Source organism: Centrocercus urophasianus, unplaced genomic scaffold (genome assembly GCF_019232065.1).
Source record: "Centrocercus urophasianus isolate 14NV4802_14NV808 unplaced genomic scaffold, USGS_Curo_1.0 seq_26, whole genome shotgun sequence".
Taxonomy (NCBI): domain Eukaryota; kingdom Metazoa; phylum Chordata; class Aves; order Galliformes; family Phasianidae; genus Centrocercus; species Centrocercus urophasianus.
In genome coordinates this window covers 6259422-6284605 of record NW_024884822.1, presented here as the reverse complement: position 1 = coordinate 6284605, position 25184 = coordinate 6259422, and the positions used below count along the sequence as shown (strand labels likewise).

Sequence of the window (25184 nt, the reverse complement as noted above, 5' to 3'; positions counted from 1 at the left end):
CCCCAGGAGCAGGTGTCCCAGTGTGACCCGGTCGGCAGCATGGGATGCCTGGAGTTCCTGTCTTCCTTGGCCCCGTCTCAATGGGACTCAGCGCCAAGAGCGGAGGAGGAGGCTGCTGTGTGCAGCCGGCACTGCCTCGACCCAGCTGGGGCACATTTGCAGTGTATGCCTAACTTTTTACCCATTTCTCCTCTTTCCTTGAGTATCCATCCCTCCCCAGCAGCACTCGATTTCCCATCAGTGAGCTGCATCCCTCAAGAGAATTTTGGCAAGGAGTCAAGAAGGATGCGAATCCCCAGCACATTTTGGGGCACATCTCCTTCCCTCCGGAAAGTGTAACAAAGCCTGGTGTGAGCTGAATGTTTGGCATGGATGTCTGCTCACCCATAGCCCCAGGCAGACAGTGATTGCACCAGAGCGAGTGCTGGCATCCCTGGCTGTGCTGGATCCATCCTTGGCTTGTGCTGGCTCCATCCCTGACTGTGCATGATCCATCCTTGGCTGCAGGCAGTGCAGATCTCTGCTCTCTGGGGCTGGGTCAGCGTTCTGCGCTGGTGTCCTGAGTACTGCTGCTGCTTTCCAGAGCACTTTGAGTCACAGAGGTATTTTTAAAAACCCAGAGCAGGCATCAGCGTTGCTCCTGGGCTGGATCTGTACCCCGGCTGGGTCTGCTTGGCACAGCCTGAGCACACAGGGTCTCACCAGCCCCGTCCCTCTGCAGGACGTGTGCTGCTACCATGCCTTGCTGAGCTCTGCACCGCCCGCCTGCTCCTACAGACAATGCGTTGTGACTGAGGCTCCTGCTGCAGTACTGCACCTGCTGCCCACTGGGTCCTGCACAGCAGGGAGGGCTGGCAGCCAATGTACAACCTGTGCTGTACAGTGCATCCCTCCCAGCCAGGTCCGGCACTTCCATCCCACTGCCTGCACAGCCTCACACAGAAATATCCTCGCTTTCTCTTGTGTGGCCCTACATGGCTGTGTCACGGACACCTGAGCTCAGTAGGATGCTGGAGTGTGTGCCCAGCAGTGCCACTGTCACTTTCATCTCATTGCAGCGCCAGCTGAGCTCTGGCAGTGGCAGGGCAGCCTCATGCAGCACCCTGGCTCCTCGCACCAAATCCAGCAGCAGGCACAGTAACAAATGAGCAGTCTATATTTAGACACAGCGTCTGGAGAAGCGTCACAATGTTGCCAGCAGATTTTACTATTCAGTGCAGGCAGGTTTCCCCGCTCCTCCTGCTTGATGCTACCTTTGCAGAAAAGCTCATCAAGGACATGCAGCAAGCTGGCAGAGCATCCCGACAGCCAGAGCACCGGCACCAGCACCTCATGGCCTGGCACCACAAGGGATGTGCAGAGTGGAGCAGAGCATCCCACGGAGCCTGGGACAGGCACTGGCTTGAGGCCCTTTGGTTTTGGCAAAAGCCTGATTTTGTTGCATGGAAACGACTCCCTCGAGCTGGTGTGAGTGGCTGGGGGATTAGAGAGAATTTCCCAGCTGTAGCCAGGGCCTCACAGACTTATGAGGAGTTCCTGCAATCTTGAAATGCAAAGAGTGTTGTGCAAAGCAGGAAGGTCCCTGAGCAGAGCCAGGCTGCTCCAGATCGGCTGCCATCCCTGGCGGTGTGGGATTGAGGCTGGGATGGGTGGGATGAGGTTTGCATAATGGTGCATAGTGCTCACATCCTGAAATGGATTTTTCCTCCATTTTGCAATGCTGCAGAGGTTGTTGGGAGCAGCTGCTCTACCCACTCTGGGTGCTGGTCCCTCCTGAACTCTCTGCTCCCAGCTGCACATGCCAGTGCTGTAGCAGTGCCATGCCAGTGCCAGGTGAGCATGGACAGACAACCTTTCCTCCAGTTGCCTGTGGTGCACTCTGCACCGGCAGCACTGGGACACATGAGGACACCTCAATGACTGTGAAACTCGCTGACAGCGCTGCTTCGCAGCTGCATCTCGCTGACTCCTGGCAGCACGTGGGAGATAAGAGCATGCCGAGCTGCGAGCTGGGAGCCCTATGCCTTTGCTCAAGGGACTGTTAACCCCCCTGGGAGCAGGGATGGAGACAGCTGCCTTCCCGAGGCCCAGCAGCCTTTGGGAAGTAGGAGGAGCGGGAGACGAAGGCACCTAGCATTGCAGGGGTTTGAGGCTTTACACATGGAGTGTGCAGGGTGTGTGTGAGGCGCCCTGCTGGAGCTGCAGTGCTGTGCTCGCAGTAACATTGGAGATGAAGGCGGATGGGCATGGGGACAGCTGGACCAACTGCCGCTCAGCAACTCCCAGTACCTGGAGCAGAGACAGCGGGGGGATGGATGGCCTCCTTTGGGCAGGAGATGGACTGGATAAAAGCGAGGCTTAGAGACAGTGGGGCCGGGTAACTGGAGCCGCTCACATGACTGAGGAGCACTGCCAGGTGTGGGGACCATTCAGAGTTTATGAAGGTGGCACATGGAGCAATCGCCTTAAGCCCTGCGAGCCTTGCCTTGGAGATGCGCAGCAGGGGATGCTCAGCTCTGATGCTGGTCAGGGGGTCAGAAATGGGGAAGGGACCGCTTGGGAGCAGACACGGTGGTGAAAATGGTGGCACAGGACATGGAGTGGGACAAGGGGCAGGGAGAGCACCAGCAGTGATGGACTCACCCATGGCAAGCAGGGAGGAGGCGGAGGGCAGCTCTCAGCAGCCCCTAGAACCCCCAGCAGCCCTCAGCAGCCCCAGAATCCTCAGCAGCCCCAGCAGCTGCAGTGGGGAGCGGCCAGGCCCCACCCAAGTGTGCAGCTCCCTGCGCGCCCATCGGTGCCTCTTGGGCTGGGGTTTTGGGAAAGGGAGAGGTGTGGTCCCTTGCAGGGGGTAATTTTCAAGAGTGCGAAGCTTTGTGTTCGTGTGTGATCGCCTTCATTTGCATTTACTCCTAAATGAGCATTCTGCCCTCAGAGGGATTTTTCTATCTGCAGATCTCACAGCGCTTTCATTCTGAGGTGAGTCACTTTTTGGGGGAGAGAAGGTAAAGCCGACCCCCTTGCAGGAGCAGCCAGGCCAGCGGCGCCAGCCCCAGCATCCTGCTACCCCTGCAGCTGCCGCTAGAACCCAGATGCCAGGCAGCTGATTGCTTGAGTGTGATTCCTGCCTGCTGCCAGGGCACCGGCTCCGGTGCAGACATGGGCAAAGCAGTGTGTTGTATTTGTTGGTGTGGCTGTGGGAAATCCCCATATGAAGCGTGCTGCGCTAGGGAAAGTGCAGCTGGGTGGTGCTGGTGTGCCCACAGCCGGCCCAGAAGTGTTGACCATCACCCTGCAGAGCCACTTTCACAGCTGCCAGTCACGGGACACGTGTCCTGTAACAACCAGATCCCATTTTGCCTTCCCATGCCTCATTTTCCCCACTATAACCATTGGAACTATTCCAATATATCCAATATAACCCTGCTTCCTGCAGGGCAGCAAGCAGGAGCCGGCATGGGCAGTGCTGCCTGCAGCAGGAGGTGCTGGAGCCAGCCAGGAGGGCAGGGCATGGCTGGTGCTGCCACCCCCGCTGGGATATGGGCCCAGGCATGAAGGAGCAGGCCTGATGGGAGGTGTGGAGAGATTGGAATAGTTTTGCCTTTTCCACAGCGGTTTTCATCCTTGGACATCTTGCGAAAGCTTTGTTTTTCCATGTGGGAGCTGGGCACAGCGAGGCTCTCCTGAAGTGCAGAAGGAGCAGGACGAACGCAGTGCATTGCCTGGGCCCCTGTGTGCCCCCAGAGCACAGTGCCAGAGACTGGAATGGACTGTGCCATGCATGGAGACACAGCACTTACCATCCTTGGGGGTGGGAGGGCAAAGGGAAAGAGGGAAGGGGGGTCCTGGCTATGAGAATAGGAGCTTGCACACCTTGCAGGTGTGCGTGCTGGGAAGGTACAGGCATTTTGGGGCCTGTGGAGAGGGCAAGAAGGGTAAAAAGGGTACTGTTCCCCTCCTCCTCTCCTTGCCCAGAGGGAATTCTGGTGACCAGCAGGAGATAAGGCTCTGCTGGGAGTCATCCTGGGTTGGTTTTGGTGCTGAATGCCCTGACCGCAGTGTCATACTAAGCGTGCCCATGGCAGTGGCACGGTGTGGTCAGACCCGCTCAGAGCTCAGGCTAATGCGGAAAGATCCTCCTTGCGCCTTCTTAACCTGGGCTTGAACCTTCTCCATCTCATCTCCCGCCTCGCCCTGATTTAGCACTGAGTCGGTGCTCTGCTTCCTCATGGTGCCAACGGCCCCATACAGGTGCAGAAACTGCATTGCCAACCTGGAGGCAGGAGCATTGCCCATTGGCACACCAGCCAGGGAGTGCTCTCCAGCAGAGGAAGGGTGAGCTGATCCTGCAGGCAATAGTCGGCACATTATCCTGACTCACTCCTCAGATGGATGTGTAAGGGGCTGGCATTTAGGCTGGCTTCAGCCTCAGCTCTCACTTCACAGCCACAGTTCTGCTGACATGGAGGAGAATGTGGCCTGGATCCCCAAATCACAGCCCTCCAGCTGCAGGGCTGGGCTGCATGCCAAGCCAGGGCCTCCACGGAGGAGGAGATTTTTGGTGATCGCAGTTCATCCCCCGCTGCCTTCCTATATTCTGTCAGTGCTCAGCATCAATATGGCAACCACACCAGCGTGCCACAATGGGAGAGCGCACTGATGTGCCATGGATGGAAAGCTCGTGGTCTCCAGGGCTGCACTTCTCAGGGACCTGGAGGTGACAGCGCCTGCGGGAAGTGGCCCTGGTAGCACTCTGTGTTTGCTGGGTGCCTCTCCCTGTTGTTTCTCAGTGCACCCCAGGAGCCTCTGGGCTTCTCCATGTTACCTCTGCAGGTCCCTGAGCGAGGCCGATGGGTTCCAGTGCCACAGGCCGGAGCTGGTGTGGCTGGGGGAGGTTTATAAGTGTGGTGGTAATGCCTTCCAGCCCAGCAGCCACCCCGCCTGGCCCCTGCCCACAGCCGTCATGTGGCTGCCAGCACCCGGAGCGCGGCAAGAGGAAGGTCTGAAAATAATCGCCGGCTCATCCTGTCCTTTTGAAAGCCAGGAGTTGCCGCTGTGGGGAATTTTGGTGACAGCAGACTGGCTAACGGTCAGCTCCCCACTGAGTCAGGCGCAGGCCTCATCCCACAGCACAGCCTGTGCTGGGGGGACCCCTGTGTTAGGGGCTCCCTGCCTGCTCCAATGCCACTGCTGCTCCCTGCCCCTCTGGGTACCGTCTGGGACAAGACCCAAGCCACCATGGCCGTGCCCAATGTAACTGCAACACAGAGCCCACACAGACAGCAGTGGGTGCAGTATTAGAATGCAGCTCCACAACTTGTGATGTAGGCACTATGCTGCTGCCCTTCTTCCTAAACTCGGCACACCTTTGTTTAAAATGTTCCAGTACACCTTTGTTTACTCAGGGCATTATCGCACTATCTCAGGCTCCTTTATTCTGGGTCCACGCTGTGACTCAAGGATAGTTTAATGCAATTTATTCCATCTTTACGCCATATCAAAGATATCCTGGCAAGTTCATGTTTATTGTTTGTAGTTAATGTTTAATATTTCCTATTACTCGCATCTTGTGGTTGATCTTAATTATACCCTTCTAATGTAAGACAAAAGTCAGTGAATGAGAACACTTTCATTGTGCTTTCGGCTATGGCTGTGCCTCAGACCTTAAGCAGCTCTGTGTGCTGCCTGCACTGCTTGGCTGTGCTGCTTGTCTGCACGGAGCTGTGCATGCAGTGGTGCATGCAGCTTTGCAGACTGCTCTGTGTGGAGCTGTGCATGGTGCTGTGCATGGAGCTGTGTATGGAGCAGGGAACTGTGCGTGTACCTTACGTGGAGCTGTGCAGGGAGCTGTGCAAGGCTGGCACTGTGGCCAGGGCTGCCCCATGCTGCAGCAGCACAGGCAAACAGTGGCTATTTCTGAGGAAGGAAGGCCCAGCCTGATGTTTGCTTTGTCCGAGTTTAAATGATAGTGCTGTTTTTCCTTCTGGCTGGGCTGAATCATTAAAACAAATCAGTACCAACTGAAAACAAAAGAGAGTGCAGAGGTCAAATTCTCCTAACCCCATGCCTGCGTAGAGCTGGGCAGCTAGCAGCTCTCTCTGCCCCTCTACCTCAAACGCAGCACTGCAGCAGGGCAGGCCCCAGTGCTGCAGCCCCACAGCTCTGCAGGAGGGGTGGCAGTGGCCCCAGAGCTGCGGGGCCTATAAATAAGAGGGGGGAGCAGGCAGCAACACAACCTGACACTGTGCTGCTCCTTCGGTGACATTTTGTCAAATGCCAGTGGGGAGGGGGGCTGCTTATCTGCGGCACGCGCTCCGATGACCTTCACAGCGCTGGCCAGGTGCCTCCTTGCTGTATTTACTCTTATTTATAGCTCTCTCCTCCACCATCCCGTGCCCCCCTCCTGGCACCGAGGGCAGCCACCCCTTGCCATGCTCTTATCAGGGAGCGGAGCGGGAGCCGACACAGCCCTGCGGTGACAGCTCTGGGACGGGCAGGCGCCGGCTGCAGGGGCACGCAGGGTATGGTCGGTGCCCACAGGGCAACAGGATGGTGCTGGTGGCACCAGTGCCGCTGCCCCCTCGCTCCCTTGCCCCACCTGGAACAATCACACGGTGTCTGCTGCCCGCATGGCCATAATCCCCATTTCAAGCAGTCTGTAATTACGGATTTCCCTGATAAGCGTTTACGGCTCTCTCCAAGCTCCTGCCCAAGGTGTTTCTTTCCTTTTCAGAGCTCAGGGCAAAGCATTCCCATCTGCAGCAGGGCTGTGGTGGCAGCTACCCGTGGGGCTCCGAATTTTCTCACCTTGCAGCCGGGATGCCATGGGCTAATTTGGAGCTCTGTCTCCCGTTTGTGTGTGGATGTGTGTTTATCCCTTAATGCCTTGAGCAGGCACTGAGTGGTGGGGATAGAGGGGCAGTGAGTCACAGCCCCGCTCCCTGTGAGAGCACAGCCTCCGGCTTCTTCCTTCACCCTCCCTGGGAAGCCCCCTCTTTCCTTCCTTTTTTTTGTTCATTAGACACAGAGAGCAGCTAAGTGGCATGTGAGTGACAAGCCGATTGCACAGCATCCTGGGGACATGTGTGGAAGTGGCGGTGCAGATCTGCCCTTCCAGCTTAACTGGGATTAAGCCATGGAGAGGCTGCCGTGCCCCATCCGCGCCGGCAGACTTCAGAGCCTTGTGCTCGTGCAGCACCGCTGAGCACAAGCACGGCATGCCTGCTGCGCCCGGAGCTGTGCTGCAGAGCACTTGGCCACCACTTCAAGGGCCTGCAGGGAGGAGGCTGCAAGATAAGGGCCAGTGCTGCCTCAGTGCTGTCTCTGAGCTGTGGTCATGGACTTGCTGGTGCCATGCATGGGAGAACCCATTGCTCTCCAGGAGCCCTCAGGCCGGCCATGACCACACATACTGCTGGCTGGTTCAGCCCGAGGAGCCCAAGTTCACATTGAAAGAGAAAAAAAAACATTTCCCATCTTGTTAATCCAATATTTGAAATAGAGCTGGGCTCCTTTCTTAGCAGATAAAACCTCACAAATACCTGCACTGAAGTTAGTGCTGCTCCAAAGCAGGAGAAAAAGCTGCAAACCACCTGCCTGGGGACATGGCCCACCTGCTGTCCCCATGCCAGCATTAGTGCCTGGCTGAGCTCAGCAGGGTCTGCTCAGAGGTGACTCTGGCCAGCAGCTGCCCCAGCTTCCAGGCAGACCCCAGCTACGAGGAAACACGAGGTGGCTGTCCCCTGCCTCCCCGCTGCCTCTGCTCAGGCAATTGCTCTAGGTGAAGGCACAGAACAGGCTGGGAGAGTTCTTTGCTTTGAAAGAGGCTGCACTGTGCTTTCTTGGGAAAAGGCCTGGGCAGAGCAGGGCCCCATCAAAGAGCCGTCACCACAGTGACCTCTGAATGTCCCTGGCAGCCTGTCCTTCGTGCTGTCGCTGCTCCTGGCTCAGATGTGGTACATGGGGACGCCAGAGACAATGAGTAGAGAGTACCTGGAGCCAAGGTATCTCCACAGCACGGCACAGGGCTAGTGGGCAGCTCTGCACAAACCTGCAAAGTGAGCACAAAGCCCCACTGTGTGGGTCCCTGCACATCTTCCAGGCAGGTCCTGCTTCCACTATTGACACTCTGGCTCTGTGTCCCTGGACAGTGTAGGGCAGTGGCATGGGGACCTGGAGTTGTTCCTGCTGCAGGATGAGTTGGACATGGCAGAGCTCCCTGCAGCTTTGGCTGCAGCCATGCAGCAGTGAGCACAGGCCAGGTGTCCGGGCTGGAGGATGCCTCCAAATTTTCAAGCATGTCTCCATGGGTGTTTGCTGGCTGCACACCAAGAACCCATGGCTGATCTTCCTACAAACTCCCGAGTAAAATTAGAACAAAAGTTCACTCCTCTCCCAAGGCAGCAGGAAGTGGAAAGGATGGGAAAAGGGAAAGCTGGAACAGATGAGGTCCCATGCCCAGAGCAACCCTGCACCAGTACGCACTGGTACCACACTGGTACCTCACCAGCACCAGCTCATGCTCCCCACTTGTGCTCCTGACCCGACGAGACCCCTCCTGCTGGAATCACATGGCCTGGCACAGGGCTGCCCTGCTGGTATGCGGGGCTTTGGGCCACTGCTCACCCATATGGGAGCTGGGAGTCCAGGAGCATCCACCGTGAATACTGCTGGGGTCACTGCAGCACAGGGCACCAAATGCCTGTCTCTGGGTGCCTGGCTTGGGCAGCTCCATGGCATTGGATTGCAGGAGTTTATTTTTACCCAGCCCTGTTGCCAACGGGGACGTGTCACATCTGTGGAGTTGATCAAAAGACGTCCCAAGCACTGGTGTCAGCTGCTCCTTGTGATCAGCACCAAGAACTTTTCCCTGATGGCATATCAAAAGGAGCAGGAGAATTTGTCTGCTTTGCTATTTTTAATTGAACATACACACACGTATATATGTGTGTGTATGGCTTTTCTAAAAATAAGCCCTTTGCCTGTGTTCCCATGGGAAGATTTAGGGAGAAGGGGGAGCTGGAGTTGTTGCAGGAGATGAGGAAGTCAGAAGTACTGCCTTTGCCCTTCCTGCAGCTCAGTTTGAGATCCCTGTCCCCCTGCTGCGTGGCGGAGCAGAGCCTGTCAGCGCCGCACAAGTGGAGGCCACCCTGTTTTTCTGCCTCTCTCACGTGCTCAGATGTTTGCCTGCTTCGAAATCCATTTGCTGTGTAAACAAACTTGCTTCCCTCATCACCAGAAAACTCCCTCCGGGCAGCCAATGCTGGGGCGATGCACGCGGACCTTTCACCCTGTGCTGGAGCCCCGTGTTTTGCTGGGGATGCATGGGGGCAGCGGGGCAGGTGGGTGCAGCTCCATGCGGGCAGTGAGGAGCCAGGTGGGATCAGGGCAGGTCTCAGCTGTGTTCCGTGATCAGTGGATATTTTTAGCTCGGTTCCTGGAGCTCCAGTCGCCCCACGTGCACATGGATGATGATCTCTGTGCCGTTTTTCCCTTCTTGCCTGTGCAAGGAGCCTGAGGGGCCCTCATTGCAGTGCCTTGGGGCCTGCGCCTCCCCAGGGAGCAGTGTGCTGCCATGTAGCAGGAATGGGGACAGGGTAAGTGGTGCGAAGCCATCCTGCAGAGCCTTGCCCTGTGTGTTGCATGTGTCTGCGCCCACAGTTCTCACCTCTCTCTGTTGTTGGGGCAGCAGGATGAAGCCTGGGTGCTCGCCGTGCAACACAAAAGGCACCACAGGCTGCATGCCAGCTGCCATACCCCAAGCTCTGCCTATCCTGGGCTCAACACATGCGCAGCGTTTCCATTTTATCCCAAAATGCCACTGTTGTAGTCTGAGGAATGTGCTTGAGAGGAGGTGATGCGTGTGGGGACCCCAATGAAACCCCTTGCACTGCAGCTGCACGCTCACTGCCGCTTTCTTCTCTCCCCAGTATGAGGTGTCTGATGAGGAGCATCTCTACTCCGACTTCCCTGAGATCGATTTGTCCCAGCTGGATGCCAGCGACTTCGACTCGGCCGGCTGCTTTGGCGAGCTGCAATGGTGCGCAGAGCACTCTGAGACTGAGTCCAGCCAGTACAGCACCGATGACTCTGAGCTCCTCCAGGTACCCATGGAACATGGGGACACGGGGACACATCCCTCCATGAACTGGAGGCAGAACCATTTGTGTGGCGCGTGCTGGGTGACAGCCAGGCACCAGGGACCCAAAGGCAGAGGCGTGGGGAGCACAGGGTGTGTGGAGAAGAGAGGGAAGGTGCGATGGGACTGCTATTAATATCCCCTCCCCAGCTGATTAGTGCTCTCATTAATTTGCTCGCTGTCTGTAAATGGAGCAGGCAGAGTAAGGATAATGAGGAGGTGCCAGAGCCGCCTTTCCCAAAACTGTCCCTCCTCCCATGCTGCGGCCTGGATGTGCCCATCCTCTCAGGGCTGCCATGCCCTTCTGAACATCCCCAGGCCCTTGACTTGGAGGCCAGCTTGGCCTCCAAGCCTACAGAGTCGCCTACAGAGGGTTACTTTTGGGGAAGGAGGAGAATTTGTTCTTAAAGAAAAGGAACAACAACAAAAAAGTCCCAATATTTTCCAACCTGGCCATAATAACAGCCCTCTGGCTTTGGTGCTGTGCTGATGCTGTGCTTGAAAGTGGTCCAGTCCTGCTGACGGACCTTCATCACGAGATGCATATTTTCCGCTGAACTTCCTGGGGAAAAGATAAACAGAAAAGAAATGCAAAAGGCAGGCCTGTGAGGCACAGCAGAGTATGATGAAATGTATCCCACTGAACTCGTGTGCGCTGCAGTCTCGTGCCAATAACAGGAGGAAAAGAAACAGAGCCAAAAATGGAGCATCCTGCTGCCTTTCCCTGGAGCCTGATCTAGTAACTGCGAGCAAGGTTAGGGCATGGAACAAAAGATATTTAGTTTTCAAACAAGAAGAGAGGAGCAAGGGAGGCTATGTGCAGACAGCAGTCCTCCTCGTGAGCCTGACTTTGTTCCCAATCTAATTTTATGTTTGCTTCTTGTCGAGTATGGTTTATGTTAAGGATATTACGGAGGAGGACCAAAAGGTGCCTGAATCCCTCTCCCTGCTCCTTTCAGATAATAGACAGCGAGAATGAAGCGCTGCTGGCGGCCCTCACCGAGACACTGGATGATATGCAGGGAGATGACATGGGCCTGGCTGCCTTCCGATCTATGGAAGAGGGGGACACGCTCAACCATGCCTACACCTCGCCTGCCCCCTCCCCCAAACCCACCGCCCTGGTCACGGGGGAGCCGCCCCCGGCCCCCGAGGTTGATGAGCTGTCTCTAGTAAGAACCCACTTCCTACTGTTTAAGGTGGATTTGGATGAGCCCCTGATAAGCCGGCTGCATGGGTATGATAGGAAGCAAAGGTCTGAATTTTTTCATTCTAGGCTTAAAACTCTCTTTAACCGTCAATACCAAAGCATATACTTGTATTGTATACGTATACATGTTCTGCATCATTGCTGTCACCTCCATCGCCATCCTCACGGGAACAAGCTGGGTGCTGCTGTGTGTGTTCCAGTATCTATTTAAGGGGCCGGGGTGGGTGCCACCCACAGGGGGTGTCACAAGGTGGGGGGTGGCATGGTGAGACCCACAGCCCCTGTTAATGCCAGGAGAGGCTGTGGGCTGCCTGGGGCTCCTTCCAGAGCATCATGGCCCTAAGGCCCACCCTGTATCCCCAGGACAAAGCTCCCGCTGCTCTCTAATGAGAGACAGAGGGGACTTAGCCTGAGTGCGAGTACTGCCCTCAGCTTGTAGGGGTGGGTGTAACCCCCCCATGCCTTCTCCACAGCTCCCCCAGGGCTGTGTGGCCTCAGTCCCTGTAGCCTGGAAACGGGATATCTCTTCTGGTCCCTGCATTACCAGGCTCGGCCCCGCTCCCTATCCCGGCCCGCTGCAGCATTTGCTGCAAATCTCTGCCATTCCCGGGAAGTCCATGGGGATGGGGCCACTTGTCCTGCTTCCTCCCAGGGCTCACGGCCCCCCCAGACCCCAGCCCTGCCCGGGGTCCCCCCAGCCCCACTGTCTGGTGGGGAGGAGTGACATCCAGTGGTGAGAGCGCGCATTTCCACCTCCCACAGTCCCGCGCGCAGGTGGGTGTATATATCACACACAGTATGTATGTGTATATATAGGATGTATACGTTGCAGGGGGAGGGAGAAGGTGCTGACTGCTTCCACCAACAGGAGCTGCACACCCACAGCCCTGGCTGATGCTCTGACCTGGGCACCCCCATTCCTATTATCCAAAAGATCCCAGTGCCTGATCCAGGGCACTTCAGATCTGTGCCTCCATGCAGTCCTGCAGAGGCTATGCGGTCGCCCTGTGCTGAGCCGCTGTTGCCTCCAGGTGCAGCACAAAATGCTGTTGCTGCTGCGTGTGGTGGGTTTTTTTCCTGACCAAAAAAAAAAGGTTTTTGAGCAGAAATGTTTTGCTAACCTGGCTGTCAGGAGAACTCCACTGTGACCTCAGGAGAACTCCACTCTGACCACCCTTTGGTTTGCAGTGGAGTCTCCGGGGAAGAACCTCAGCCCAACACAGGGGTTACATCCACACGGTGCTTTGCAAGCTCACTAATGAGCGGGGGCCTCGTTCTGGGTGTTACAGCTGAACGAGCCTTGGGGAGTACCCAAGACTGGCCCAGATCAGTCACCATGTAAATATGGACTCTGTCACAAAGGACAGAGCTGATGGATTGTGGCATGGAATATTACGACAGCTCCCATGTGGTTGGAGTGGGGATGGCTCTGGGAAGCAAATTCCCCTGCCCCACATCCCCACTGCCCTGTGCTGCTTCTGGGCATGAGGCTGTGGGCACTGGGAGGTGTGAGACCCCTCCTGCCTTTTTCCCCTGCTTTGGGAGCTCAGCACTGGGCACAGCCCGCAGCCCCCTGCGCGTGGTGCTCATTGGAGGAGATGCCATGCTGACACGCTCTCTCGACACTTCTCGTTGCAGCTGAAGAAATTGCTCCTCTCTCCATCGCCTCCGAGCTGTGAGGTGCAGAGGGATGGGAGCGCCCGGCGCCCAGGGACACCCAAATCCCGGCCATCTCGACCCTACACAAAGGTATTTCCTCAGTGGTGCATGCACAGAGAAGGGCCCTGAGCCCCACGGTGATGGAAACAGCATCACGGGGTGGTGGAGTGCCCTCTGCTTTCCTGTATGTCTCTGTGGGGCTCAGCAAAATGTGTGGGTTTGTTCTGCTTTGGGGGATAACCTAGTTTTATTTGGCCCAGTCCTCTACCAGTGTCACTGAGAGCTGCTGTATGGGAACTGCCCCTTGGCCCCCTCCCACCAGCCTGCACCCACCGTGGCACCACTGGGCCCAGGGAGCACTGCAGCACCTGTCCCCAGCCCCCTGCTGACCCCAGCAGAAGCTGCCGTCAGACATTTTTCTACTTGGGTAACGGTAATTAGGATGGGCAAATTAGACTGCCTAAGAGCAGCTGTAAAACTCTCTTGGGAAGGAGGAGCTCCGTCATCCTGATTGTCTCCACCATGCCATGTGTCTCTTCCCCCGCTCTCGATGCCGGGCCCACGTCCACCTGCGGGCGCGGAGCTGACGGCTGGCTCTCTCCTCTCCCAAGGTGGATGCTCCCCGGGACAGGCAGGCAGGCGCTCCGCAGAGCCGCAGCTGCACCGAGCTGCACCGGCACCTCACCTCCACCACCCCCTGCGCCCAGACCAAAGCCCCCCGCGCACCCGAGCAGTGCCACAGCGGCCACCACTACCCACCCGTGGGTGACTGCGCCCAGCATGAGGACGACAGCGACTGCAGTGAGGACTCACTCAGCTCCAGCGATGCGGTGCCCTCTCCTTCCTCGGCGGAGGACAGCTCCGACGGACGGTTCTCCTGCGAAGGGGGGCTGCACTCGGTGGTGGAGCTCATCCGCTACATGCACACCTACTGCCTGCCGCCCAGGAAGCTGCCCGCCCGTGACGCTATTGATGCCAGGCCCCAGCCCTGCAGCAGCCCCTTCAAGAGAGCCAAAGCAGACTGTGCCCTGCAAGAGAGCCGGCCGGGCTGCGCCTGGCACGCGGCTGGGGCCTGCCAGAAGCCCGCAGCCTCCTTCTCCATCCTGAAGGAGCTGCTGGCGCGGGACCTGCTGTGCGATGTCAGCAAGCCCTACCGGCTGGGCAGGCCCGTGTACGCCTCCCTGGCCCGACTGCCCCCCACCTGCTGCCCTGCAGTGCAGGCCCAGGACAGGGAGGAGGCCGGTGGAGCCTGCAAATCCAGAGCCAAAGCGGTGCCAGAGAAAGCAGAGCCACGGCACAGCCCTGGGACTGAGATGGAGGCAACGGGGGAGCCTGGCAGTGTGGAGGAGGAGGCCGGGAGGCGTGCAAGCACCCCAGGCACAGCTGCAGGGAAGGCGGCCCGCAGGCCCGAGAGCTCTGTTTATGCCGTCCGACGGTCCAAGAGACTCAACCCTGAGCTGGGCCACTGGCTGTCCTTCCTCGACGAGTCGCCCCCCGACTCCTCTGTGCCCCAGGAGGCCGCAGCCAGTGGGGAGCCCGTGCCGTGCCCGCCACTGGAGGCCTTCCCTGCTGAAGAGCCTGCGGCCGAAGTGGAGGTGGGCGGCACAGAAGAGGGAGATGGCGGGAGCGCAGTGCTGCCAGCAGAGCCCCAGCCCCTCATCCCGGCATCCCCGGGGGATGGTGAGAGCTGTGAGAGCCAGCGCTGTGCCCCCCAGCAGCGTGCAGGTGAGGGGTGGGGGTGACCCTCAGGTGCTAGCTGGCCGCGGGGTCCCACACGTGGGGAGCTGGGGACTGTTCTGGTGTCGGGGTGCTGTTTCAATCCGCTCCCACCTTGCCTCCTGCCTCAGTTTCCCCATCGTAATGGCAGGAAGAGGCAGCGGGTGCCGCAGCAGCAGCCCAGCAGACACTGGGCTGGACCCCTCTGGGGTTCAGCTGTGCCAGTGCCCCAAAAGCACAGCCGGCACAGCCTGTCTGTGGCAAGTGCTTTGTGTGCATGAGCGGCTCCAACCTGCCGGCCCAGGCCAGGCCACACCGTCCCTTGTGTGGATGCTATCACCTCACTGGCAGTGGCCCCAGCCCCGGCTCCCGCTGCCCCGCGCCGCTGCCTGCCCACGGGCGCTGGAGGGAGCGCAGCTCCGCCGGTAACCCTGCTTCTCCTGCCTTTCAGAAACACCCCGGTGTCTCACGCTGTCCTTGGCGCAAACGTAAGTGCACACAGGATCTGTGTCGACAGAACTAACCGCGCTGGGGCTGGAAAGCCGTCTCATTGTGTCCGGCTGGGCATGCCAAAAAGCAGAGGGATGTGCAGCGGGGCGGGGGTGTGGGAGCCATGCACATCGCCTGGGTGCAAGGGGCTGGGGGGCTTCAGGCCCTTGGGTGAGGACAGGTGCGTGGGGGATGTGTCCCAAGGTCTGGCTGCAGCTCATTCCCAGCGGTGGCAAAGAGGGCACGCTGCTTGTCCCAGGCACCGCCAGGCACTAGGAGTGGTGGGATAGTACATTTGTAGGCAGCATCTTCTCAGCCTCCTTTTTTATATTTCCTGACTGTATTCACTTACACACATTCTTTTCCTTCTTTTCTGCTGTTCTCCAGTGACTCTACTTTTGGGAAGAGAAACTCGGTGTCAATGCTGACCATGGAGCTGTGTGGTACAGCAGGTAGGATGGGCTTTTAATGTCTCGCTTCTCCTTGGGTTGGAGAACAGCCTGAGTTCAGCCTAGAGCTGCTGGTGCATTCATCTTGTGCTGTGGGAGCCTCCATCATGATCAGCCACGGGGATTCATAACACTGTGAGCAGCTTCTAGGCTCCATCTTTCTGAAGAACAGGCAATGCAGTAGGTGTTTGGATGTGGGGGCTGTTTAGGGGTCTGCTGCTTGGGCCAAGGGGGAGTGTGGTGGTCCTGCTGGGGATCCAGCATCCTTTTATCCCAAAGTGCCGGTGAGTGGATAGATGTCAATGCTGCTCATCCTTTGAGGTCGAATGGAGTGTGTCAGTTGGGGCAGAGCTGACTCCTGCTGACTCCTGTGGTTTGTTTGTCACGGGTTCAGGTCTCACGCCACCCACTACTCCACCGTACAAGCCTGCTGAGGAGGATCTGTACAAGCCAGACATGCCCCCGGAGACAGGCAAGGAGGACAGCACAGTCCCCAGCTCCAGAACTGGCAGCACAGGGGACACGGCCACCTTTCAGAAAACTACGAAGAAGCACCCTGAGAGGACAGAGCTCTTGGCCCACCTAAGCCGAGCTGCTGAGCAGTCAGGAGTGCTCAAGCGGCCCTTTTCACGCTCCTTTGGGGACCATGACTACTGCCAGGTGCTGAAGCCTGAGGGCACCCTGCAAAGGAAGGTGCTCAAGTCCTGGGAGCCCTCAGGCCAGATTGAGATGGAACACAAGAGGAGGGTCCCAGACACACACTACCAGGGGCTGGACCTTGGCAGCAAGGAGGCAGGTGGCGAGATGGTGTGGAAGGATGGCATCAAGCAGCTGAGAGATCAGGACATCAGAGCCAGTTTAACGAAGCACTTTGGTGTCCCGGACAGTCCTGTTGACGATGAGGACATGGCTTTCTGCAAGACCCCTGAGTATGACACTGTTTTTGACGACAGCTGCAGTGAAAGTGGCTCCCTGGTAGAGGAGGAGGAGGAGGAGGAAGAGGAAGAGGAGGAGGAGGAGCACTGTGGCAGCCCATTGGACACCAAGCTGTGCCTGCGGAGAAATCCCCTCTCCAGGACCAGTTTGCATTATTGCTCCCGGAGCAGGTCCAGCTCGGGGTCTTCGTGCTGCCGGTCCCGATCCCCCACAAGCAGATGCACTTTCAGGTACAGCTGGGCAGTGGAAAGGGCTGACAGCCCTCAGCAGCTGCAGGCAGTAGCCTGGGTCACGTGCTGTTGTAGAAGCTTCCTTTGTCCGTGGCTTGGGACAGTCCTGGGCCAGACTGGCTGTTGGCCTGACCCAGTGCAGTGGCTGTCTCCTCCCTTCCTGCTGCAGGAGGTCCTTGTGTGAATCTCAGGGCTTCCTGCTCCCAGCACCAGCCCTGATATCATTCCTGCTGTGCTTGGTGCACAAGGCTGTGCTCCCAGCACTATCCAAAGGCACTGTATGACAGCACTGGCTCTCTCTGGTCTGCTAGCCTGAGTCATAAAAATGCTAATTAATTAAAATCTATTGATATAATTGGTACTACAACAGCAGCTGCTGAAAATATCAGCCATAGCCAGAGAGCGGCACCTGGGGAAGTAATGTGGATTTCCACTGTGCTGGGAGCAACAGGCAGAGGCCGGAGCCATTCCTGTGAAGGGATATTATATTATATCATTATAATATAATATAATTACATAATTATATTATATATTATAATTAGAGCCCTCTTCTGGCATCAAGGAAAGGTCTTCCCAGTGTTGGAGCACAGCGGAATGCTCTGCATGACCCAATCTCTCCTCTGCTGCTAATAGTTCCCAGCGCCTAAGCTCCTTTCTGACAGCTGAAGCTTTCCCCCAGTTTTGGGCTGTCCCATTTTTGGGCTGACCTTGACTCTTGTGCCCTGCAGGTGTAAGAACAATGAGCGGTGTCAGGGTGGCAGCAGGAGCCGGGGCCAGCTTGAGAAGAAACAGGAAAAGGCCATCGTAAGTGAGCAGGGAGCTGCAGCCATGGGCACCCAAATGTGCACTGGGACAAAGAAACCCACAGCCCTCAGTGATCTATACTGGAAAAGCAGCACTGGAGCCCATTAGTTCTGGCTTCAGCATCATTTGGTGCAAGGCCAGTGTTAAACAAGGACATGGTGGGGGAAGAGAGAAAATCTAAAGTAAAGTAGGAGCAATTGGCAATTGGCAATATGCAGAGTCCTTGGCACAGAAATACCCAGAGCATCCCACGTCAGCGCTCCATTGTGGAGCTGGCAGCTGGGGTGGTGAACTGGGGAATCCTTGGAGCTGCCCTACCACCACCACTGCTGCAGAGGCAGCTCGGGTGCACGAGTGTGTGGCAGGAATGGGATGTGCAGGGACATAGCTGCTGTTCCTCTCTACTGCCATGCATATATGCATATGTTCACACCTGCCCATCTGGCATCATTTTACTGCAGCATAGTTGAATTTTTCCCCCAGTTGTTTCAGGAATATTCCCTGATGACTTTACAACGATGAGCTGCAAACGCCAGGGGGGGTGCAGGAGGCACTTAATGAGAGTAAGGGGCGTTAGCTGGTGGGCTGGGAGCCAGCAGCACTGCATGGTCAGGGTGGGGGCTCCTGGCACTCCGTGTTTCCAGTATCCGTCGGCAGCAGTGGAGGTGTGGGTTGGAAGCCTGAGACCTGTGGCTTGGTGCTGGCAGGGGGAAGGCCGGGTGGTGTACATCAGGAACCTCTCCAGCAACATGAGCTCCAGCGAACTGAAGAAACGCTTCGAGGTGTTCGGTGAGATCGTGGAGTGCCAAGTCCTGTCCAGGACTAACAGGTGGGTGGCGAGGTTCCTGTGCATGGGGGTCTGCACCGTGCCCATCCCAGCCCGGTCCGTGGGCACATGGCACAGAGCAGAGTCACATTTGCATGGCTCTGGAGCCTGACACAACTCCACTTCTTTCTCTGGTTGTTCAGAGGGGATAAATACGGCTTCATCACCTACCGGTATTCAGAGCACGCCGCCTTATCTCTGAAGAACGGCACCTCGCTAAGGAAGAGGAACGAGCCTTCCTTCCAGCTCAGCTCTGGTAGCCTTGGGAACTTCTTCTGGACCAGATACACTGACTTAGGTAAGAAGGCTTCCTCAGAAGCATCCTGTTTATCAGCGTGTTGCGGTAACAGCACTGCATCTTTGTCATGCAAGAATCCTAAAGCTTTTCCAGCCTGCAGCAAAAGCCCACCTGCTCTGGCACAGCTCACACAGCTGTTCTTAGCTCAGTTGGATGGCTTTGGGTGCCAAGGGCAGGAGGATAGCAGCTTGTGGGAGGACCCCAGAGTGTGCGGGCCACAAAGCACAGCGTTCCAGTCCAGGGCCACAGGATCTCAGCCAATGCACAGATCATCCTTTCCCATCTGTGTTTCTGCTTGACACTTTCCAGCAGAGATCTCCCTTCCCTGTCATTAGAGAAAGCAGTCAACAACAGCTCCAAAATGTGATCTGAATTATTTGCTGCTTGACAGGACAATATCCCCAGCATTGCGTATGTACTTTTCATCCAAAATGATAAGGAAATGCACTGTGGTTGCGTTAACTGTATTGGTGCTGTGTGGATTTCTGCAAGCACACACTCTGCTCTCCATAGGCCCCTGCCTGGATTCAGTCAGGCTCACTGAGCCTCACTCCTCAGCCTTTGCTAATGGACAGGAGCGAAACTGTGCTGATTCTGAAAGAGAAACCTGATCCAGCCTTGCTTGGCTCTTGTTACTTTGACTCTCGAGTGTTTCATGAACAGTACAGGTTAATTTCTGCACCCTCTGCAGTAAGTGAAGTGGTTCTATCTCACTTCATGCACAAAATAAGGCAGTCCTGCTCCATGCCCAGAAAATAAAGCCATACATTTTGATTTCCCCCTAGGTGCCCAGTCTGACACAAGTACTGCCTGATCCCTTAGCACCTTGTAATACTTCATTTGCTCAGAGCAGTACTCCAATTTTGGTTGTGGGTGCAAACGCTCATTATTCATGTAATAAACCCCAAGATCCTTCATTCTGGGCTCTGAGGAGGTAAGAACCAGCATGCAACACATGATGAAAGCACTGGCTGTGCTATGCTGCGGGGAGCAGAGCTACAGGGACCCCAGCATGGCTCCCAGCTCTTGCAAAAAATGTGCACACGAAGGGGTTAAGCTGCTGCTAAATGAGGCTGCCTTATTTCTGGCATTTGCTAGATGTGGCAGGCTTTGTCATGGCACTCTTTGTTCAGCTTCTGATGCAAGAGAAGGGGAGCTCCACAGGCAGACGCCCACGCTTGCCGTGACCTGGTTGCTCACGTGGGAACTGCCACACTTTGGGGACTCAGAACCCGTCTGGATCTGGCAGTTTTTGTGAATTTCTGACATCTAACCTGACCTGCGAGAGCCTCTCCACCAAACACCAGTTTGCTCCTTTTCAATGGGGACAAACAGCCCATTTTCCCACTTTCTCTCATTCTGGGATATGGGATAACAGCGGCACGTTTGCAGGCACCCATCAGGGGAAACACCAGCTCAGGTGCTTGGTGCCTGCCAGCACGGCCAGGGCTCAGCAGTGTGATGGCACAGGGAGCGTGGTGCCTGGGCGTCCAGCCATCCCTGACCCATGTGCTGTGTCCTGCTCTTCCCAGATGGCAGCGTGGAGGAGTCCTCCCCGGCGCCGGTGAAGAGCAAGTATGAGACCATGGATTTTGACAGCTTGCTGCAGGAGGCCCAGCTAAGCCTGCATCGGTAACAGCCTTAACCTTGGAGGAATACCTCAATACCTCAGTCAAGGCACTTCCAATATGTTTACGTTTTCAAAGAAATTATTCAGTCTATGACAAGCGAGAGAGAGCGAGAGAGCGAGAGCACGCACGCGCGAGAGAGAGACTGCTGTCCCTTTCAATTGATGTTTACATTGAACAAAGCTGCTTCTGTCTGTGAGTCCCCATGGTGTTGATGTCTCACTGCCACACAATAGTCGCCCCGCTTCTGACTGGTTGTTTTTGGGTGAGCCTAGGAGCCCCCGGCCCCTCTCCCCCGGCTCTCGCCGTGGAGTTGCAGCTGTGTTCACCATAACATTTTTTGTCCGTAGTGTGTGATGATGAAATTGTTAATTGTGAATAGAATCAGGATTATAAACTAATTTTTAATAGAAGAAGAAAAAAGAAGTATATACTTAAAGATGTATTTATGGCTCAAATGTACTGTAATTCAGATTTATTGTACCGCTTCCTTGATTTTTAACTATGCACTGTAATGAGGCACTTGCCACTGAGCAAATGGGGGTCAGAGCAGAGCCCCAGAGCCAGCGTTCGCCCTCTGCCACGAGGCCGCCCGCCTCCCCGCCGGGTCACCACTTTGCCGTCAAAGCCATTCTCCTCGTTGGGGCCGAGCCCCGGCCCCCAGCTGCCGAGAGGGGCCACGGTGTGGGCATGAAGGGAAGGCTGGTGAAGGAGTGGCACGACCACCTCCGGGCATCCCCGCTCCAGCCTGCCGTGTGCAGGGCACGGCAGCTCCATGTCTTTGCCCTCCGACACGCTGCCCATTCTGCAGCCGGTGCCCGATAAGCCATACACCCACCCAGCACCCGGTTGGTGAGCCGGATCCGTGCCCACCGCCGGCGCGCTCCGTGCTGCTGCCTCCGTGCCCAGCAGCGTGAAGGAAGCGTGGCAGCTTTGCTGAGTCTGTGGCTCCTGGCTGGCCTGCCGCTGCGTGCTCCAACCCCTGCCTTTTGCCAGGGGCCAGGGCCGCCCGGCACCACTGGATATAAGGCATGCTCAAGCAGCGTCCCCATGAAATTTGCTTGCAAACTTGTTCCCCACCTCTGGGAAAGGTGGGAGCGGGAGAGACCCCAGCCTTGGTTGGAGGGATCCCAACCGAGAGCAGGCCAGGGGGAAAGGAAATCTCCCTGGCTCCTCAAGCCATCTCCATCACCCTCATTTGCTTTCTGGACACAGAGATCATTAGGGATTTAGCCATTCTTTGTAGATAGAATATATAGCCTTAACTCTGCCAATAGATAGATTAGAGTCTTCTGGGGTCTCCCTGGTACGCGACTTAGGGTTTTTATTCTCATTTCCTCAGTGTGGATGCCATTTCATCTTGCAGGCAGTATTACCAAAGCCCCCAAAACTGCAGGAGGTTCGGTTCCAGGAGCACTGCCTTGCTGACACAGCCTGCGGCTCCAACCCAGGCCTGTCCCTGACAGAAAGGCTGCCAGCAGCCATGCGACAGCACCAGTAAGGCAGTGACACAGCTCCACTGGTTCCCACACCTGCCACCAGAGCCGGCCGTGTCCTTGTGCCACTTGGCTCTAAGCCCAGAGCAAGGGCAGAGGTCTCTCCTGCCACAGGCTGTCCCCATCCTATCCCCAACCCAGCATACACGAGTAACCCTGGCCGAGACTGAGCATCTGCTATTGGCAATTGCCTCATTGTAGCTTTGCCTTTTTCTGTCCTAGTATTTCCTCACAACAATGATGTTTACATGTGATTGCTATAGAGCTTATGTAGAATGTATATAGCGACACATTTAGGGTGGGTAGTACTGTCCTGTGCTGTGCTGATGTTTTTCAGAAAACGATCAATCCAAAAAAAAGAGAAAAACAAAAAAAAAGGCCAAGTGGAATTCTTCCATCTCCTCCTTGCTCAGCCATGGGAGCAAGCCCTGGGCTGCTCTCAGCTGGAGGATGCATCAAGCCTGGCAGAGGGGAAGGGTAAGCACGGTGGGGCTGCTGGGTCCTCGAGGACCCCACTGGGGCAGCCTCCAGGTGCATTGCCAGCCTTGGTTTCTGTGAGCCCCCAAAAACATCCAAAATTTGATGTTGCTTTCCTGCGGCTTCCCGTGCCATCGCAGCACTTCTGCACAGAGGCACGGTGCTCCCTGCAAATGGGAACTTTGTAACGCACAGAGCCAATCAGTACTGCAGTCGTAGGATAGGAAGAGATGCAATAAGTGGTCTTTGTGTTGCCTGAAGCCTATAAGTGGATTTTTTGTTGAGGTTTGGGGGTTTTCGGTTCTTTTTCCCCCTCCCTTGAATTTGGACGGCTCATTGTCCCTCTCCCCTTGAGAATCGTCTCCTGCACTGATGCAATACGCACACAGGTGCTCAGGCACCCTCCTCGCCAGCCCCCATGCCTCCCCCCAGGTTAGGATTTGGTGAGCGCAGAGCGTTTCAGCCTGAGAAGCACAGGTGTGGCTGCCTGCCGGCTGGGTTTAGAATCTCTCAAGCAGGGGTAGTGGTGAAAAATAAGTTTCCACTGGAGTTTTATTTTTTTAACGGAAAGGTTTTGTTTGCTCACAGCGCCCAGGGGTGAGGAGGGGCCAAGGAGAGCTCGCTCCATTCAGGGACTGAGGCTGCTCTGGGTGCAGGGAAGGGCTCTCGCGCCCCTCACCGCTGGGGCACAGCCCAGAGAATCTGGGAGCAAAGGGTATTTTAAGGTAGGCAATAAGTAAGGAGGAGATTTATTTTTCTAAGAAGTATATAGCTCTAGAATGTCCCCTGATAGCTGCCTGTGAGTACTGTGGGGAGATACTAAACGTGAAGAGTTTGATGATGAAATGCCGTTTCGCTTTTTTTGCACAGATCTGCCCCGTAAAATCTTGCTGTTCAGGATGGGATACCAGGTTTCCTGGCTGGAATCCAGCAGGTTCCTGGGGCTCCATAGGAGAGGAGCCGATGTTTCTGAGTCTGGGCTGAATGCAGAGGACAATCCCAGGTGTTAGGTTTGATGCTGCCCCAAAGATGAGGTTCACCCCGACTCCTTGTCAGCACAGCTCGCTGGGTTGCGCGCCTTCCCCACAGGAGCAGCAGCTCAGGCGCTGCGTTGCAGGCCGAGTGTCTGACTTCAGCGCTGGTCCATGTGGAGCTGCATTACAGACCAGCGTTTGGATCGTTTTGAATCGTATTCTTTCTTTTTGGCATTGTGCTGAATGACGAACTCCATCGTTGTTCGTAGCTGAGCCCTGAAGCCCCTTCTGTTCTATCTCCATCTGTCCCAGCAATCTCAAGCAATATGAACCAAACTCAGCCTTCGGGCTCCATTCCTCATCCCCGGAGCCGTCGCAGCGCGGCACCGCCAACACCGCGTGGCCGGGGGCCGAATGCATGTGAGAGAGAGGAAGGTGAAAGCGATGCATTTCTCAAGAAAGGTGTAAGAATTTCACCTAAAAAGGGGCACATCTGCTTTGTTATTTATAATAAAAGCTAATTTTTTTTTTTTTAATTAACTAAAAGGACACTGCTGATAATTATTAGGGGCCAGTTCTGCCCCCTTCCTCGTGCTGAGTAAGTACTGCTTAACTCTGTGATTTTCTGCTTGCAGAGTAAGTCGGAGTGGCAGAGTTGATCCCTCTGTGATTAAGAATCAAGTTTTTAGTCTGATTTTTTTTAATTGGTAGCGGTTTTTTATATTTCACTTTTTTGTTCCCCCCCTCCCAGTTCCGTTCCGTTGTGTCCTTATTTATGTAATATACTTTAACCTTAAAAGATGGCATGGATTCCTATGCCTTTCCTTTATTATTATTATTGTTATTATTTTTAAACAGAGATTTATTTCTAGTGTGATTTAACTGTCTACCTTCTAAAACGAGAGAACGTTTTCTTGTATTTTTACATTGTCAGATTCTATAGTTTCATAGATAATTTAACCAAATCGCTCGATGTATTATCTATATCTATCCAGTGGGTATAAAAGTTCTATTTTAAATTGTGTAAATACTTCAGAACTGGCTTCTTTTTCCAGACTCCCCTGCCGCGGAGTTACTTGTTTACATCACAAAGACTGTAGAATCTCTACGCTCATGTACTGTAAATAGTGAAGTGATCTGCCTATAAATAAACGATAACATATATACTACAAACTGGGAAACAAACCGATCACGAGCAGTGAGTCTGTGCTGCTGTCAGGGTACCAAGCAGGTGTTCCGTGCAGCAGGATGTGGCAGTAGGCTGGTGTGCACTGGCCTGGCTGTGGGGACGTGGGGTTGTGTACAAACTCCAACAGTTACACTCATCCATTTGAGAAAAAAACAACAGAAACAAAAAATTACAACAAAACCAGCACAACGGTTTTCTGTTTTGGCATAGCTTTCTGGTAAACCAACTTCTTCTCACACACCTGGGAATGCATTTGTAGCTTCAGTGCCTGCTCTATCAGTCAGGCAAAACCAGACAGCAGGCACAGCTTGCCCTGTGGGAGGGAGAGGGGCCAGTGACTGGCTGTTGTGCACGGGGACAGCCTCTGATGCTGACCTTGGCTGGCTGGAATCAACGAGGGCAGCATCTTCAGCATCTTCTGAACACCTGACCTTGAGCAGGGCTGGCTGTGCTCTGAGCTCCCAGCCCAGCAGGGGAACTCAGCGCTGGCACTGTAAGGTCCCGGTCGGGGCTCTGGAGCCCACATTTGCCCACTTGGGATTTCTCCATCTTGACTTGGCCAGATCTGACGTGTGTCTTCAGAGGGAAGACTGGGGAAGGCTTTGGTGTTTTTTTTGCCTCTTGTCAGCTCAGGGACCTCTGCCTTACTCTCCCAGTGTCACTGA

The 25184-nt window shown here is 55.6% G+C and overlaps 1 protein-coding gene across 1 annotated transcript in view; it reads left to right on the top strand.

Moving 5' to 3' along the window:
• The window catches only part of PPARGC1B (PPARG coactivator 1 beta), a 39662-nt gene extending 14775 nt beyond the window's left edge, over window positions 1-24887 (top strand). The window contains exons 2-12 of the mRNA XM_042826168.1: window positions 9930-10103; window positions 11098-11310; window positions 12987-13097; window positions 13619-14732; window positions 15175-15211; window positions 15600-15664; window positions 16056-16827; window positions 17556-17631; window positions 18339-18460; window positions 18601-18755; window positions 20288-24887. Coding sequence (XP_042682102.1) covers window positions 9930-10103; window positions 11098-11310; window positions 12987-13097; window positions 13619-14732; window positions 15175-15211; window positions 15600-15664; window positions 16056-16827; window positions 17556-17631; window positions 18339-18460; window positions 18601-18755; window positions 20288-20391 — 2943 coding nt within the window. The 3' untranslated portion in view covers window positions 20392-24887. The remainder of the gene's footprint in view (window positions 1-9929; window positions 10104-11097; window positions 11311-12986; window positions 13098-13618; window positions 14733-15174; window positions 15212-15599; window positions 15665-16055; window positions 16828-17555; window positions 17632-18338; window positions 18461-18600; window positions 18756-20287) is intronic.
• The last annotated feature ends 297 nt before the right edge of the window (window positions 24888-25184 follow it).